A 17,212-nucleotide genomic window follows, 5' to 3' on the forward strand; every position below is an offset into this window, starting at 1 on the left:
GACTTAAAAGTGGCAATTCTTCAACAGAAAAACTTCAAAAACTGACTCCAACGAGAAACTGCAGAAATGGAATTAATTTGCAAACTGGACACCATCAAATTAGGCCTGAATAAAGACTGGGATTGGATGGGTCACTACAAAAACTAATTCCCCCCTGCTGATACTCACACCTTCTTGTCCGCTGTTTGAAATGGGCCACCTTGTTTACATTGGCCTCATTAGCACTACCAAAGTGATTTCCATCCCTTCTTGTCAACTGTTGAGAATAGCCCACTTCCAACTTAATTGAATTGGTTCATTAGCACTGACCCCCCACTTGGTAGGGCAACTCCCATCTTTTCATATGCTGTGTATTCATACCTCCCTACTGTATGTTCCACTCCATGCATCTGACGAAGTGGGTTTTAGCCCATGAAGCTTATGCTCAAATAAATGTGTTCGTCTCTAAGGTGCCACAAGAACCAATTGTTGTTTTTGCGGATACAGACTAACACAGTTACCACTCTGAAAGGAATACTATTGCTAGGTACCAAAAAGGGAACTAGATTAGACAAATCTATAAATCTTTTAACTGCATACAACTTTCAACATCCCTATCTATTTAGGTACACATGTGGCCCCTCTATAATGCTAGTATCCAAGGGCATCTGTGTAAATATTCAACAAGCTCAGCTGCCACTATGACCAATCAGCTATTTATCGGTGTTTTCCTTACCAGTCAAGTTCTTCAGGCCAAGTTCCCTGAGTCCAAAATTACCATCCTTTTTGTAGTTAAGAAATATCTCCAAGGCATTTCGGTCCTCGTAGAGTTTTGTCCCACGAATGATGCGTAGGTTCTCTAACGGGAGGTACTCAAACTGATTCAAAGCTACCAGGACATATCCCGTGACTTCTCGGATAGACTGAAAGAGACAGAAGCAACATCCACGTTAGAAATATTTTTCTTTTAAATTATGAGATGTTTATAATTTCCACAGTGTTGGCCTATGCCACAATTGAGATTTCAGTTGCTCAGCTGAAAACAAATGATGCATAAGAACTTGTAAAATTCATGTTAAGTTTATACACTGATGCTGGTTTGAACAGCAGAAATCAAGGGCCAGCATCTAATGTCAGTGACGAGGTGCTTTCTGAAACCTGAATTATTGAGTATGCATTCAATTTTGATATTTTAAGGGCTACTTTCTTGTTGAAATATGTGGTGGTACATTTCATATCTGAGATTAGAATCTGGTTCTGAAGCTGTGTCGTCACATAAATCCAGGTAGCACTGTATAAGTACCATAAATGAGAGAAAACACACATGTCAGCACAAACAGCTTTTTGTATGGGAAAAGAAGCTATTTCTGGGATTGGCAGGTTAACGGGAATGAATTTTGGCAGAAAAGATGGCTGGGACATCAGTGCAGAGGAGAGGGAAAGGGACAAGAAAATTGGTTTGGAGGAGTTAAACAAAACATCACACTTTTGCACTTTTAACTAAGTGAGACCAATTTTTGAAATAAAATTCAACTTTTTTTTCCTGTTTTAAGTGTTCAAAATTGACCCATTTTATCTGGCTCCACCCCGCAACTTTTTATCAAAAACACTGTCAAAACTGTTATCAAAATGGGTTACCAAAAGTTTGATTGACTGAAAACATGGCTTGAATCAAATGAAAAATTTTGATGACCACTTTGATCACATTTGAGAACATTTTGGATTAAAAAAGATTTTTTTTTAAAAAGGCACAACTTCCCTTCCCCCCACCCCCAAGACAAAAAATGGTAGACAAATTAAATAGGCCTTTTTTTTTGGTACCAAAAATACTCCCCAACCCTTTCTATTCAAAGTATTTCAACCGGTTCTAATTGGTCCCAGCTGGACAAGCAACTTTGAATGGGAGCATCTCTACACCTGCACAGAACTCTGCTGACTTCAGCAGGGCTTCAAGTGGCACAGGAGTTGATCTGCATGGAGCTACTTGCAGAATCCCTTATACGTTGTCTGTCAGTTATTGTTTATCTATCGTGTCTATTTAGACTCCAATCGTGCAAAGACTTCTGCATAAGCTTAACTTTAAGTGACTGAAATCAAGGGGCTACTCACATGCTTGACATTATGTATGTGCACATTTCTTTGCAGGATCAGGGTCTTAAATTGCACATAGTATTAGACAGTCCCGCTTAAAGCAATGTGCACACAGACTATTCAGTGCAATGGGGCCAGTTCCTGAATAGGGCCTCCAGTCACTACCATAATAAAAATATGTGCGTCAATGATATGTATACAATCAAACATTTACCATTATAAAGAAAAGCAACATAGATTTGGGGGACTCGGACATTTTCAATTCCCAATGTATTAAGAAGTAGTTGCCCTATTTTTATGCCCCATGGAGCACAAATGTTTTAATTAACTTTATAAAAATAACAAATATGTAATAGACAAGAGATGTAATGTTGGCTACTGGACTATCGCATAAGGGTGGGTTATATGCTTTGCATATTCTGGCCTAATATTGTCCCATTAAAATCAGATCCTTATATTGCAAGTGAAGTTACTAAAAAGGCTCTGGAGCAATTTCAAAATTTGGTCAGCATCCAAACAGATGACTGTGTCATTACAGGAATTTGATGACAGCCCAACGAATTTAGCTATGTTGGCAAGTGTTTAAGCTTGGCAGAATTTGATTTTTATTTCAATTGATATCATCAGTGCTTATTTTTAAGCATTTTTCTGTTTTTACTGATTTAAATTTTCACAGCTGCATGAAATTATGGGGAAGTTAGACAATTATTTAATGACAGTAGACATTGAATTCAAAAAGTTAAAGCTTTATAAACCATTAAAACTGTCAACATCCCATGTCAAAATATACAAAGTAAATATCCTTAAAGTGAGGAACTATTCCTGTTCATTATTCATTCGCTAGTCCATTTGTAACAAGCCTAATTCAAAAGTCAAAATCACTGCATTTTGACTCTAAGTTCTCACGTAGCATTTTTCTTTCCCTGCCTATGTGTAAATATTTTTGTCATCAGTTTGTGTTTGTATGGTGAAATGGATGTTTGCCAACATTTACCAGTAAAGATCTAATCCTTCCAAGCCTATGTATAGTACAATAGCCCTATGCAGAGTTGTTTTATATCCTGGTACACTGGCTTAATTTTCATTAAAAGACGTTCAGCAATTTCAAGATACATCTTTGTTTTCAGAGGTTTTCAATGTAGCCAGAACCATTTGGTTTACAAAATCTCCGAAGTTTATTTTGCTTTACACAGAAACGTCCTGAAAAACATCTCTCCTACCACTCATTTGTTTCTTTGTTTTTTAAACCTTAAACAATACTAAAAATATACTTATGTTTCTTTTATTATTATACTTGTGTTGCACTGCTGATGCCCTAGGAAAGTACTGAATGTTTAGGTGCATTTAGAGGGGTGCTGTCAACTTGGAATCTAGTCAATTAAAACAAAAAAAGACAAATTAACAGCAGTTTCAAGAACAAAAAACGACACCTGCCCATTTTTGTAGTTTATAATCAAATTTTCCTATTTTTAAAATGTTTCTTCCTTGTTGCCATGTGAAAAGCCCACACAAACAACAGGTGTAAATTGACTGATTACACCGCTCTACAGCCAAAATGCTTCTGAAATAAATGTAGTCAAACTTTACTAATTCTGGGTCACTCAGAACGAAAATGATGCTTAAAATTGTTGATTGGCTCTAGTTTTCAAGATATGCTATTGGGTCACTATATACGACCCTTGACTTGGGAATGGCAGAGGATAAGTGAGTTATAAAGGGAAGGGATCTCAATTTAAACCAGAAATGACTAAAAATACATCTTTGACTGGATCTATGAATAAATCTATGACTGGGTTTGGACAGTACTTGCTTTTTAGGCAAAACAATGAATGATGCAATCTGAAGCTGGTATTGCGTCATACATGATATGAATTGCATCATGTTATTCCTAGAAGTCATGGATGATGCAATCATAACAAAGCTTACATCACTCTGCTGAACAAATTGCCCTATATCAGCTCTAGAAATCATACAGTGTCGTGCTCTCTTATTTGTCAGTGTTTGATTTTGCAAAGGGACACATTTCTGTTTAGCCAAAGTAAGCAGAGATGCCTCATACTTGTGTGAACAGTGCAGATAACTTCTGCTATGTTTGTGGTGAAGTGACTTTTGCAATCCAAAAGCGCAGTATAACCACTATGGTTAAGAAAGCCTATCACCTTTATTTTGGCTGCAAAATTGGAGATCAGGACAAGAGGTGGGCCCCACACATATCCTGCAACACATGTGCACCAAATCTTCGCCAGTGGTTGAACAGGAAAAGGAAATCTATGCCTTTTGCAGTGCCAATGATTTGGAGAGAGCCAACAGATCATACCAGCAATTGTTACTTCTGCATGGTGTCTCCAGTTGGGAAAGGTGTGTCAAAGAAGAAAAAGTGGACTGTGCATTATCCAAACATTCCATCAGCTATACGCCCAGTACCCCACGGAGAAGGACTGCCGGTTCCTGATGCATCAGAATCATTCTCACTTGAGTCAGACGAGGAAGAGGAAGAGGATGAAACTTCTGGTCCTGAACCATCAATGTCACAGGACCCACATTTTCTCCCATCCTCCTCCTCTGAACCACACCTCATAACACAAGGTGAACTGAATGACCTTGTCAGGGATTTGGAACTATCCAAGAGTAAGGCAGAGTTGTTGGGCTCCGGACTACAGCAGTGGAATCTCCTGGCAGGTGATGTTAGGGTTTCCATGTTCCGTGACTGTCAAAAGGATCTTGTCCCATTCTTCATGGAAGGTGATCTTGTAGCCTGCAACAACATCGATGGTATGATGGCAGCCCTCAACATCGTTCACGATCCAGATGAGTGCAGACTGTTCATTGATTCATTGAAGACGAGTCTTAAAGCTGTTTTACTGCATAATGGCAATGTTTTGCCACCAATTCCAGTTGGTCATGCAGTCCATATGAAGGAAACCTATGACAACATGAAACAACTTTTGAGGTGCATAAACTATGACCAACATCAGTGGCAGCTTTGTGGTGATTTGAAGGTTGTTGCTCTCTTGCTTGGTCTGCAGACTGGATACACAAAATACTTCTGTTTTCTCTGCGAATGGGATAGTCGTGCAAGAGATTCCCACTACATCAAGAAAGATTGGCCACTCCGACAGTCATTGGAGCCTGGGAGGAAAAGTGTTCAGCATCCACCACTTGTTGAATCAAGGAAGATTTTGTTACCACCCTTACACATCAAGCTGGGTCTATGAAGAACTTTGTCAAGGCCATTGACAAAACACAAGCAGCTTTCAAGTACCTTCTTGGAAAATTTCCAAGGTTAAGTGAAGCTAAGATAAAGGAAGGTGTCTTTGTTGGTCCTCAGATTCGTGAACTTCTTCGAGATGATTCATTTGACCATGCACTGCGTGGCAAGGAAAAGACAGCATGGAAAGCCTTCCAGTTAGTGGCAATACATTTTCTCGGAAATAACAAGGCAGACAACTACAGGTTGTTGGTGGAAAACCTCCTCAAGGCATACAAAAGCCTTGGTTGCAACATGTCAAAAAAGATACATTTTTTGCACTCTCGTCTAGATTTTTTTCTACCAAACTGTGGAGCAGTGAGCAACGAGCATGGCGAGCAATTTCACCAGGACATTGCAACAATGGAGAGATGCTCCATTTAATGAATAGAAGAGACAAGCCAAGAAGCGCCAAGTAGACACTGAATAGAACTAAACTATGTACATAATAGTTTTTTGCCTTTTGTTTCATAATACATTTTATTTATATAACCCTTTTGCTGATTTTTAAAGTGTTACATAAACAGGACAGGTGAAATATCATGTAAAGCAACCATAAACACATGAAAAGACCTAGGTTTACAATTTATGATGAAAACTCTACTATCCACACAATATACATAGACATAAAATGTAAAAACTTAAATATCTTAGAAACAGTAGCCAATCAGTTGTTTTAATTGTCATATTTGAATTCAGCACATCAAAATACATAATAAATAGCACATTTTATCTCTGAAGCAGACGACTTCTCAAAATTGTAGACCAGTGTTATCGCTGTGATTCAGCAAGGCACTTAAGTTTTTCCAAATTTCAAAAAATTCTGAGGAGTTCCAAGGCTGGTGGAAAAATGGGGGAAGGAGAGGGCATTCACAAAAATGCCCTCCTGCCCCCCTTTTTGGGGGGCTGAAGTTCAAAATTCTCATAAACACTTTTGATGGGGGCGGGGAATCAACATTCATACTGTTCATCAGCTCCATTAAAAATCATTTTTGCCCAGAAAACATTGCATCCCCTAAATTTATTTTGGAGGTTAGAGGGATAGTTTCAAGCAGCTCCTTTTAGCTGAGGAGTCAAGTGAGAGCAGGATCCGGTTCGCAAACTCAGTTCGGTTGGGAATGTATGTTGGGAGGTGCCTTCCTGTCTAGTCCTACCAGTGATTACAGGATATGCCAGTAAGCTTCCTTCCCTCACTGCCAAAGGATTGAGCTATGCTTTTGTGTAGGAACTCTTAAGAAAACTCTAAACAAATCAGTTATGCTAAGAATTTTAACCTCCACCATGAATTTCCTGGTTGTTGGTTCAATATAGACATACATAATAAGATGTTGTTATGACAAGAGTCAACACATGGCATCGTTACATACTAGGAAAGAATATGGACGATTGTGTGAAGATTGGGAAGATGTGCTGCTGTTAGTTTTGTTATGCACGAGGCTGTGTAGCAGGTGCTATGCTATCTGCAGAAGAGTTCGCTCTCCGCCTTGATCTGTAATTGGAGTCAATTTCTGAGGCAGAGTGCCCCTGAAGCAGGCTGAGATTCCTGAAAGAAGGGATGGTCCTGCATGCTGTTTGTAACTACCTCTGTTCCAGGACTCGTGTATGTGTGACCAGAACAAATTTCACATAGAACATACCTCCATCCCATTCATAATGTGTCATAATGTGTCCTGGTGGACATCATTAGGGGAGGCAGGTCACGTTCAGTACCACTCCCACAGCCTGTAAGCACACAGGAAAGAGTCTACACTGTAGCAAAACACCTGTGCCCTTGCAGGATTCCAGAGCCTGGGCTCAAGCCCAAACCCAAACATCTACACTGCAATTCTGCAGCCCAGCAGCCCAAGCCCTACAAGGTTGACTCAGATGACACTAGGGTGACCAGATAGCAAGTATGAAAAATCACGACAGAGTGTGGGGGGTAATAAGCACCTATAATAGAAAAAAACCCAAATATCAGGATTGTCCCTATAAAATTGGGGCATCTGGTCACCCTAGCTGACACAGGCCTGCTGCAGGTGTTTTATTGCAATGTAGACATACCAACGGAGACATGGTTGCACATCAGCTACAAGACAGCAGGTTTCTCAACCTTGTGCCTTTTGAGAGCATGGGAGTCCACAACTCCCTTATTTGGGCTATGCATTCTTTCCCAGGATTTGGCCCTTATCACACTACTTGCCTGGCAAAAAATAAATAAAGGCAATGTTGAAGCAATTCAATTCTTGTTGTGCCTCATTTAGCACGGCTTTCATTTACTTCCTTGTTAAACTTCGCCTTGCAGATGTGCGGATTTTGGCAGTTCTTCTGCTGCACTGATGCTAGCTCTTCACACTTGTACTTCTTGAGTGACATTCAAAATTCATTCATACACCACAAGTACAAAAGTCAATATGGACACTATGCTCCAAAGATAATCTGTTTAGAAGTTCTGCTTTGGTGTTCAGACTAGGGTTGCCAACTTTCTACTTGGACAAAACTGAACGCCCTTGCCACGCCCCCTGCCCTGCCCCTCTTCTGAGGCCCTGCCCCTTCTCCACAGCCCCGCCCCCAGTCACTCCATACCCTCCTCCCCATCGCTCACTCTCTCCACCCTCACTCACTCGCTCATTTTCACTGGGCTGGCTCAGGAGGTTGGGGTGAGGGCGAGGGCCTTTGGGTGCGGGCTCCAGGGTGGGGCCAGAAATGAGGGGTTCAGGGTGCAGGCTCCAGGCTGAGGCAGTGGGTTGGGATGCAGGAGGGGGTGAGGGCTCTGGCTGGGGATGAGGGATTTGGGGTGCAGGAGGGGGCTCTGGGATGGAGGGTGGAGCCAAGGGGGTTGGTTGGAGTATGGGAGGGGACTCTGGCCTGAGGCAGGCAGTTGGGGTGTGGGAGGGGGTAGGGCTCTGAGCTGGGGCCATAAATGAGGTGTTCAGGCCATGGCAGGGGGCCCCGGGCTTGGGCAGGGGGTTGGGGTGCAGGGGGATGAGGGTTCTGGCTAGAAGTGCATGCTCTGGTGTGGGGCTGGGACTGAGGAAGTTGGGGTGCAGAAGGGTTCTCTGGGCTGGGATCAAGACATTCGGAGGGCAGGAGGGAGATGAGGGCTGGGGCAGGGAGTTGGAGTGTGTGTGTGGGGGTGAGGGCTCCGGCTGGGGATGTGAGCTTTGGGGTTGGGGTGGGGCTGGGGATGAGGGGTTTGGGGTGTAGGATAATGCCCCAGGCTAGGATCGAGGGGTTCAGAGGGCAGGGGGTTGGGGCACAGGAGGGAGGGAGGAGTGCAGGCTCCAGGTGGCACTTACCTCAGGCGGCTGCCGGAAGCAGCGGCACATCCCCCTTCTGGCTCCTACGCAGAGGTGCAGCCAAGCAGCTCTGCGCACTGCCCTGTCCCCAGGTGCTGCCCCCGCAGCTCCCATTGGCCAAGAACCACAGCCAATGGGAGCTACAGAGCTGGCGCTTGGATTGGTGGCAGTGCGCAGAGCCCCCTGGCTGTCCCTACATGTAGGAGCTGGAGGGGGGATGTGCTGCTGCTTCCAGGAGCTTCACGGAGCCTGCCTTAGCCCTGCTGTGCCGCCGACCTGACTTTTAATGACCCAGTCAGCAGTGTGGACCGGAGTCGCCAGGGTCCCTTTTCAACCAGGCATTCCAGTTCAAAACCAGACACCTGGCAATCCTAGTTCAGAGCATTGAATGTTGGGGGAGGGGAGCTAATACCAACAAAAATCAGTTGTGTTAATTTATATTTTTTAAAAGGCCTACTTTTCATTCTTCAAGACAAATATCAATCTAGATTAGATTGTAAGATCTCGGTGGCATCTTTCTGTTGTGTTAGTACAGCACCTAGAACAATGTGGTCCTAGTCCTTGACTACAGAGCCCTTAAGTGCTACAGTAATAGTACTAATAAATATAAACATCAAAGCAAGTACTTCCAATCTATTGAAAGACTCAACCCTTTTAGCAGTCATTGCACACGGTGTTCCAAACAGTATGTGTGGGTGGGGGTTGTTTTTACAGTTTTAGGGAACACACAATACTTCTGAAAGGAACCAGTTTTACAGTATTTGTTAGTGAATTCCTTTATTACATACTCAGTTGGTGTGGTATGTTTGGGTAGCAGTTGTGCCATTTACCCCTTTCTGCCTCATCAGTGTGCTTCAGCAGTTCTGGAGAGATCACCTCAGGGCGCACTGGCAATTCTGGACCATGTCCTTCCCCACCCCCTGAAAATTTGGATTTTGCTGAAACTGTTTCCCAGCCAAAAAATAATTTTGATGGAAAATCCCTGGCCAGCTCTATGCCACAGTTACTTCCCAACCATGAGGCATAATCTTCTTCATCAGTATCTGACGGAAGAAGAAACAGATTGATGTTACCCACAGTGGTTTTCATTCTGAAGTAAACACAACCTGGCAGCCCAATAACATGCATTCAGGAGAAGTTTCCTCCCTATATCCAGCTGACATTTTAAAAAAAAGTATAGATTGTAATGAAAAGATCGGAAAACCCTCCCTCGTTGAGGGAGGAGGGATGATGTTCACACAACCATGACAACAGATGCTTGGGTGGTGGAAAGCAGATGGGAAGACTCCTCTGAGGAGACAAGAGTCAGAGGTGGCTGCTTCTCTGACTTGGCTTGTTAGGTTTTTGTTGTTTATTTTATTTATTTATTTTTAAGGAGAAAGAGTGCATGTTTCTAGTAGAAAAAAGAAGCAAACCTATTATAACGTGGAAAGTTTAACTCTTTACAAGCTAGATTTAAATGTTTGTCAAGGCAAAGGATATGAGTCTGATATATTAGCAGGAGACAAATATTCACCCCCATTAATATTCACTCTGTGAAACCTCGGTGTTCTCTGAACCATAAGTCCCAAATAATTGGTGTTTTCCTTCCACATAAAAGCCAGCAGATGGGAAAACTCATAGTGTATAATGCACATTTACTCGTCAAAGTAGCAATGTGTTGAGGGCAAGGCATAGAAAATATATGTAGATCAGATCTGCAGGGAAAAGAAAAACAGCTCCCCTTTTTTCCCTATCTTCTATTATTCCCTGAAAGTGTTCAGAAAAAAAAAAGTATATTTATTTTACACTCATTCAGTGGATTATGCCTTATACTCTCTGATTCTGCAGGTAAAGCACCTTCCTCCGGGTTCATATCAGGTACATTAATCCACATACCAATTTCCCATTGTCCTCTACTTCTCTCTACACACAATCTTTTTTAAAATGTAATATCACAAGCGTGGTTTTCAATGACAATAAATCAGATTTTGAGATTAAAAGGAAACGATAAACTCAAATGTCCTAAAATTAGATTTTGTAAAAACAATCTTTTGCCAAACTAATAGACATCTGATTTCCATGATTTGTGCTTTAAATTCCAATGGTGACTGTTTTTAAAAACAGTAAATGCACTCTGCATTGTTACCCACCCAGACAGGGCAGAACTGAGCATGTGAAAGTGAAACTGGCTATAAACAAGCGAAATAAACGTTATTGAGTTTCATTGGCCAAGATGAGAAGAATGCATAAAGGAAACAAACAGGCTGAAATAGTGAAAATAAAGTGGGATTTCTAACACACAGTTTACATAATCGCACCAGAGAACAAAATGTGCCACCTCAGAGAATCCCAATCCACCCCTGCTCCTTCCTCTTGCCCTCTGAGAGGAATAAATTATAACAACCATTGTCATGACACAGTTTAGTCCCCAGCTGAACTCCTGGCTAAGTACGCTGGCCAGCCTACAAAGAATATTGTTCTCTTTATTGAGCCACAGAGCGCTTGCATTTACCAGGTCAGTTCGTTTTATTTAAACATTACTTGACACAAGAGCAGCCAGAGCCTACGGTTCACCGCAGTCCTTCTGTCCAGAGCCCCACATTCCAAAATGGAGGATGACCTTTGGTTCCTTGCTACCACACCCCCGCCTATACAGAACAATCGTCACTGCTCCACTTGTTGGGTGTGCAAAGTCAGGATATACCCACTTCCCGCCTCTCTCTGGACATTGGCTCACCGCAGGGAGCATCAGGTTCCTGTTTTTCCCAGGACTGGAGGCAGTAAGAAGAACCTTCCTGGTGACAATGTAAGCTCCTATCAGTGGGTATTCACCCTCAACACACAGAGCCACCAGCTATGCTCTCTTGCTCAATAAGCAGTAGGGGCTACAACAGGCAACCCTTACGTCACGTTGGGAAGCACTTGTATTGCTCACTAATGTTACAATGCTAAGGTAAGGGCTGCACAGTCTAGCTGTCTCAAATGAATGCAAAACGTCTGGCTCATGTTACATGGATAAATAGATATTTCAAGGACCAAATCACACGTCTGCTATTTATTCGGTCTGGGTCGATATCTTTTGCAGAAAATATTTGGTTTCCTAGCCTTTGCTGCAGACAGTAAGTAAACAAGCAAATGGAAGGATGAAACAAAAACCACTCCAAAATTGTAATTATTGTAAACGCTAGATATTTTTGTGCTCTCTGTCTCTCTCTCTCTCTTTTCCTCCCCTCTTCCCCTTTATATTACATAAAAGTTAGCAGCTAGCAATCAACTTTTTGTTCTGTGTTTTCACAGCGCCTACTACAATGGAGTTCTGGTACGTGACTAGGGCACTCAGGTGCTACAATAATAAAATAATAATAATAATAATAAACTGTCTTCTCAGCTGGCAAATATGGTGAATGGCAAGACAGCATTGGAGGCTGAAGACATGTGAAGCCAACAAATGCAAGGTAACCTATACAATATTTCCATCCTGCTCAATTATGATTAAGGCCCTGATTCAGCTAGGCTCTTCAAGCATGTAAATGCATCCCTATTCAGCAAGCATTTAAGCTCTGTTGAACCTGCATGCTGCCAAATACCTACAAGGCCCCAATGACTCTTCTAATTGGCTAAATATTACTGATGTAGATGAAAAGCAAGGAGCACGCTGAAAGAAACCTAAGTGGCTACTTATAGGTGTTGCAGGGAAGATGATAAAGGAAGGCTTTTTACACAGACTATTGAATAGAGCCAACTTGCAGCTATTATCAGCCTCAGCCAGATTCAAACCAGTGATCTAGAGGTGGAAAGCTCTATATCATATTCTCAATCCCCTAAAACATCCTTTCACCAGACTATTTTGATTCCAGGTGAGAGAAAGAAGTATTAGAAGCAGAACTTTACTGTCTCTCTGCCACCCTTGTATTTACTCCTTAGCTGTAATTAAGGTTTCAGGATTTCTGTGTTTATTTTTCTTGAAATTCATTTTTCATTTTATGCAGTTCTTCAAGGTGTGCATTTCATTTTTACCAGCTAAAAAAAAAATCAAATTAAATTCCAAAAATCTTTAGTGCAAATTTACCTCCTCCCTGTGACAATTTTCAGTTTGGAAAATGCTCTCTGTTGTTCAACAGAGGAAAAAATTATAAACTGCAGCCTACATTTTTCAGCACCTTCCATCTCTAGATCATCATCAAACAGATTTTATTATGGAAGTGCTGAGAGATGCTGATCAGAATCGGTGTAATTTTGAATTATAACTGTGGGTGAAATCCTGGCCCTACTGAATTCAGTGGTAGCTTTGCCTACCGAGATGTATTCTTTAACTTCTCAGCAACACACTCTGGGATGTAATCTGACAGACAAGCTGAACAACCTAAAGAAATGGAATTTCTAAAATCAGTTATTTTCAATGCTTATTTTCAAGATGCCACACTGTGAAAACAACTTCAGGGGAATTCTATCAGTTAAAATCTGAAACCAGAAACTCTAACTGTAATGCTAGCTGAGCACAAGTAGTTTGGAAAAAGGAAAGTCAGAGTAAATTCTGTCAATGAGAAACAAGAGGAGGTTGTTACTTCAGATCTTTAATTGTTCTTTTGTTCTGACACTTAAAGGAAACCTAGTGAAATGGAGCAAAATAAGAGAAATTTTTGTCTTTGATTCAGAACAACAGATCAATGAACAATTAGGACAACTGATGTTTCACATAAACACAGTGGATTTTTTTTTTTTTTTTTAACATCCATAGAAAAAAGGCCAGACTTGTGGTAAAGGCACTTAGGCGAATTGTGTTCTGCTCCTGGCTCTGTCACACAGACTCTGTTTGACCTGGGACAAGTTACTTAATTTCTGTCCCTGATTCAGTAAAGCATGTAGGCCCATATTATTAAAGGTATTTAGGTGCCTAACTCTCAGTGATTTAAATGAGAGCTCTGCACCTAAATACCTTAAAAACTGGCCCTTAAGCCTTTGCTTAAAATTAAGCATGTGCTTTATTGAATCCAGGCATCTGTTCCCCATCTGTAAACAGGGATAACAGCAGCATTGTGTGAGTGTAAATGAATTCATGTTTGTGAGATGCTGAGCTAGGATGATGATGTAGAGGAAATTTTAGCTTAACAGACATATGTTGTACAAAATAAGCAAGCCCTGAAACAACTTTGATCTGCTGGAGGGAAAAAGATAGCCAGAAATACAAGGACAGGATTTGAAACAACATTCCAGGATAATTCAGTGATGAAACACTTTTTACTCTAATTCGTAAACATAAAATATGTAAATAAATGGTATAATGGCTATAAGAACATAAGAACGACCATATTGGGTCAGACCAATGGTCCATCTAGCCCAGGAATCCTGTCTTCAGACAGTTGTCAATGTAGGAGCTTCAGAGGGAATGAACAGAACAGGGCAGTTACTGAGTGAGCCATTCTCTGTCATTCGCTCCCAGCTTCTGGCAAGTAGAGTCTTAGGACACCCAGAGCATGGGATTGTGTCCGTTACCATCTTGGCTAATAGCCATTGATGGACCTATTCTCCATGACTCAGTGTAGTCTCAGAAGAAGGATCCCTGAAGAGGGACAGGGAAGGGAAGGGGTGGGGTGGGAGGGAGGGATGTAAAGTGGATAATGCAGCGCAGTGTTTTTAACCTTCATGACCCACTTGTCTGTTGTAATCCACCACCAGGCCTGTTGGAAAAAGGAAAGGCAGTCTTTAGAAGTGGGAAGGTGGGCAAAAGGTTGCAGCTTGCAAACTAGAGGTGAGAAGGAGTTGAGTCCTCAACCAACCTGTCAAAATTGTTGTTTCGATGGTGACTGGGTACTCACTGAAAGAGGGGGAGGAGCTCTCTTCCTCTATCATTTTTGTCTCTTTCTAGAGGATTCAGTGGCTCTGTGAAATCCAGAGAGCTGCCAAATCTTCTATTGGTCATAGGAGCATATATACCCAGAGATCTCAGTGAGGCTCTGGCATCCTTCAGCATATGCAGAGGCTCATCCATACTTCTCAAGTTCTTCTGACCATCAAATTGGAGGTCTTCAGCAGTATTCTGAACCTCTCTCAGGACAGCTAAAACCACAACATCCCACACATGATAACACTGTGATGGTGGATCTAGTGGCAGCGTTTGCAGCATCTAAGGACTCTTGGAGACAGGTTCTGGCTAAGAATTGACCCTGCTTAGTGATGGCCTGGAAGGTCTCTCTATGCTCCCGTGGAAGATCTTCAATAAAGGTTGCAAACTTGATGTAATTCCTGAAGTCATACTTGGCCACAAACACCTGATAGTTTGCAATCGAAAATGGAGGGTCTCGTATGAGCATGCCTTTTGGCCCAAAAGGTATAACGTCTTCTGTTTCTTATCATAAGGGGTAGACCTGGAGTAATGCTGTTTACCCCATCGTTTATGGCATCCAACCCTCCCCCCCCCCCCCAGGAATTAGGTCAGGGTGAGACAACAAAAATTCTGAGTCATTGGGAAGAACATAATATTTCTTCCCATTTACAAGTTGGCGGGATGGCAGCTGGAGTTTGCCACAAAGTTTTGATGGATCCTGGGGTGCTTCATTAATAGGTATCACAACCCAGGTGGGTGTTGCCAACTGCAGGATGTCTACGAGCTTGTGTTGTGAGTCTTTAATCTCCTTAAGAGGTATCTGGAGGATGTCAGCCACCCTCTTCCCAAGGTCCTGGAATTGGCAAAAGTCATCAGCCATTGATGGTCGTGGAGACATGATTGCATCGTCCAAGGATGAGAATAAAATGGATATTTGTGGGGTGGCCTTTTTGTCCACCCTAGTCTCCTGTTCTCCAAAGGACTCCTTGTGTTGGGAGTCTAATGGAGGAGACTGTGAAACCCTAGTATGGGAATCCCATACTGTTAGAGAGGAGACTGATTTAATGTCTCTCCTTCATCCTCTCCTAAATGTCTTCCAGTGGATGGACCATAGTAAAAAAGAGCAGAGAATCATGTGATACTGGGAAGCAATGGTAATCCGGATACTGGGGCATCACTACCGAGAATCATTCGGTACCCATAAGCTGTGGGGACTCCAGCTTGTCTAACACTAACAAGTCCCTGGAGTAGCGGAATTCCTGCAGTACCAAGTAGGTCGATACTGATGCAGCAGTTGAGATGAATGGTACTGTTGATCTGGGGCACACAAAAGTGGTATCTGAGTAACCAGTTTCCAGTTTTCTTCTAAGTATAGGGGAAATTATGGTAGGTGAGACACAGCTGTGTGGTAACTGTTGGCAAATATTCTTCTTTTTTTTTAAATGATGCTTTATCTATTCCATACATTATATAACCTGTATGATAATTGATAAACAAACTCAGTTTTTCAAAAAAGCTTAAGAGAGATTCAACGGCATTTGGGTACCTAATTCCCTTAAATGCCTTTGAAAGTCCATCCATAATTATGAGAAATACAAAACGTATGCTGACTTTGTGCATGGGAGAAAAGACTCAATTTAGAGACAGTGTCTAAACCTACCCCTCTCTCTCACACACATGAAAATGTGTCTCAAAACAAGTCCTATGTTGTCTTTTCCCAAGCTGAATATTCTTTTATTACTTCAACGTTCATGAAATTGTGAACTTAAGCCCTTCTGAGCATCAGTGGTTTCTCAGATATACAGTACAAGCTTCAATGGAAACTCCCTCAAGTTTGAACATTGCGATGGATTTCAGGACACAGATCATGAAAAATCATTTTTCTGTGGCCGGATCCAGAAGCAAATGGTGCATCATCACAGCAGCTGCCTGTCAGCCACAGAAAACAAATAGTCCAACATACTGAAGTTGCAGCTTTAATTCAGATTTGTTAAGAAAAATGGCACCTTTGCTACACTTCTAAAAAAAAAAACCCCAAATGAAACCCAAATAATTGCACTCAAGATAAATGAAGGGCTCAACTGTGATTTTGCCATAAGTGGTGAGAAAGGAGCAGTGTGTTAGACTGCTCCAGGAAGAACTTGAAAAACACATTATGACTTACACCTCTACCTCAATAGAACGCTGTCCTTGGGAGCCAAAAAGTCTTACCGTGTTATAGGTGAAACCGCGTTATATCGAACTTGCTTTGATCCGCCGGAGTGCGCAGCTTTGTCCCCCCAGAGCACTGTTTTACCGCGTTATATCAGAATTTGTGTTATATCAGGTCACATTATATCAGGGTAAAGGTGTCTAACATTCAAAACAGCAATTAGAAATTCTAAAGCAAACGTTTTCTTATACTCATATGATCTTCTTTATAAATCGAAATTCAAAATACTAACAACTTCAGCAACAGACTGATTGGCTTGAATGTAATTATGAACTTTTTGCTGGAATTTAAAGTAGCAGTTAATTAATCTATCATTTAGTAAAGTCTCAGGAGATGTATATGTATACATATATAAACATACACAGAACTGCATAGTTTATGGAAAGTTTCTTTGTGGTTCTTCTTGATCCATGATTTTGTTTTTCATATAGTAGATTTGGACTTTTGTTGACACTTCTGTATTGTGGACTTTTTTGGTAAAGTCAGTAGATACAGGGTAATTTTTTTTGCCAAACAGAAAAATCATGATCTGTACTCTTAAATAAATAATTAGATCCTAACGGTCAATTCTCAGATTATATATTTGGGAGTTAAACACT

General features: G+C 41.5%; 1 protein-coding gene across 8 annotated transcripts in view; it reads right to left on the reverse strand.

Annotated features, from left to right (window-relative positions):
* Positions 1-17,212, reverse strand: part of ERBB4 (erb-b2 receptor tyrosine kinase 4) — a 986,993-nt gene that overhangs the window by 434,270 nt on the left and 535,511 nt on the right. For all 8 annotated transcript variants that reach the window (XM_005279678.5, XM_005279676.4, XM_005279680.5 and 5 more), the window contains exon 3: positions 716-902. In XM_005279678.5, coding sequence (XP_005279735.2) covers positions 716-902 — 187 coding nt within the window. The remainder of the gene's footprint in view (positions 1-715; positions 903-17,212) is intronic.

The sequence above is a fragment of the Chrysemys picta genome, chromosome 11 (assembly GCF_011386835.1).
Source record: "Chrysemys picta bellii isolate R12L10 chromosome 11, ASM1138683v2, whole genome shotgun sequence".
Lineage (NCBI taxonomy): Eukaryota > Metazoa > Chordata > Testudines > Emydidae > Chrysemys > Chrysemys picta.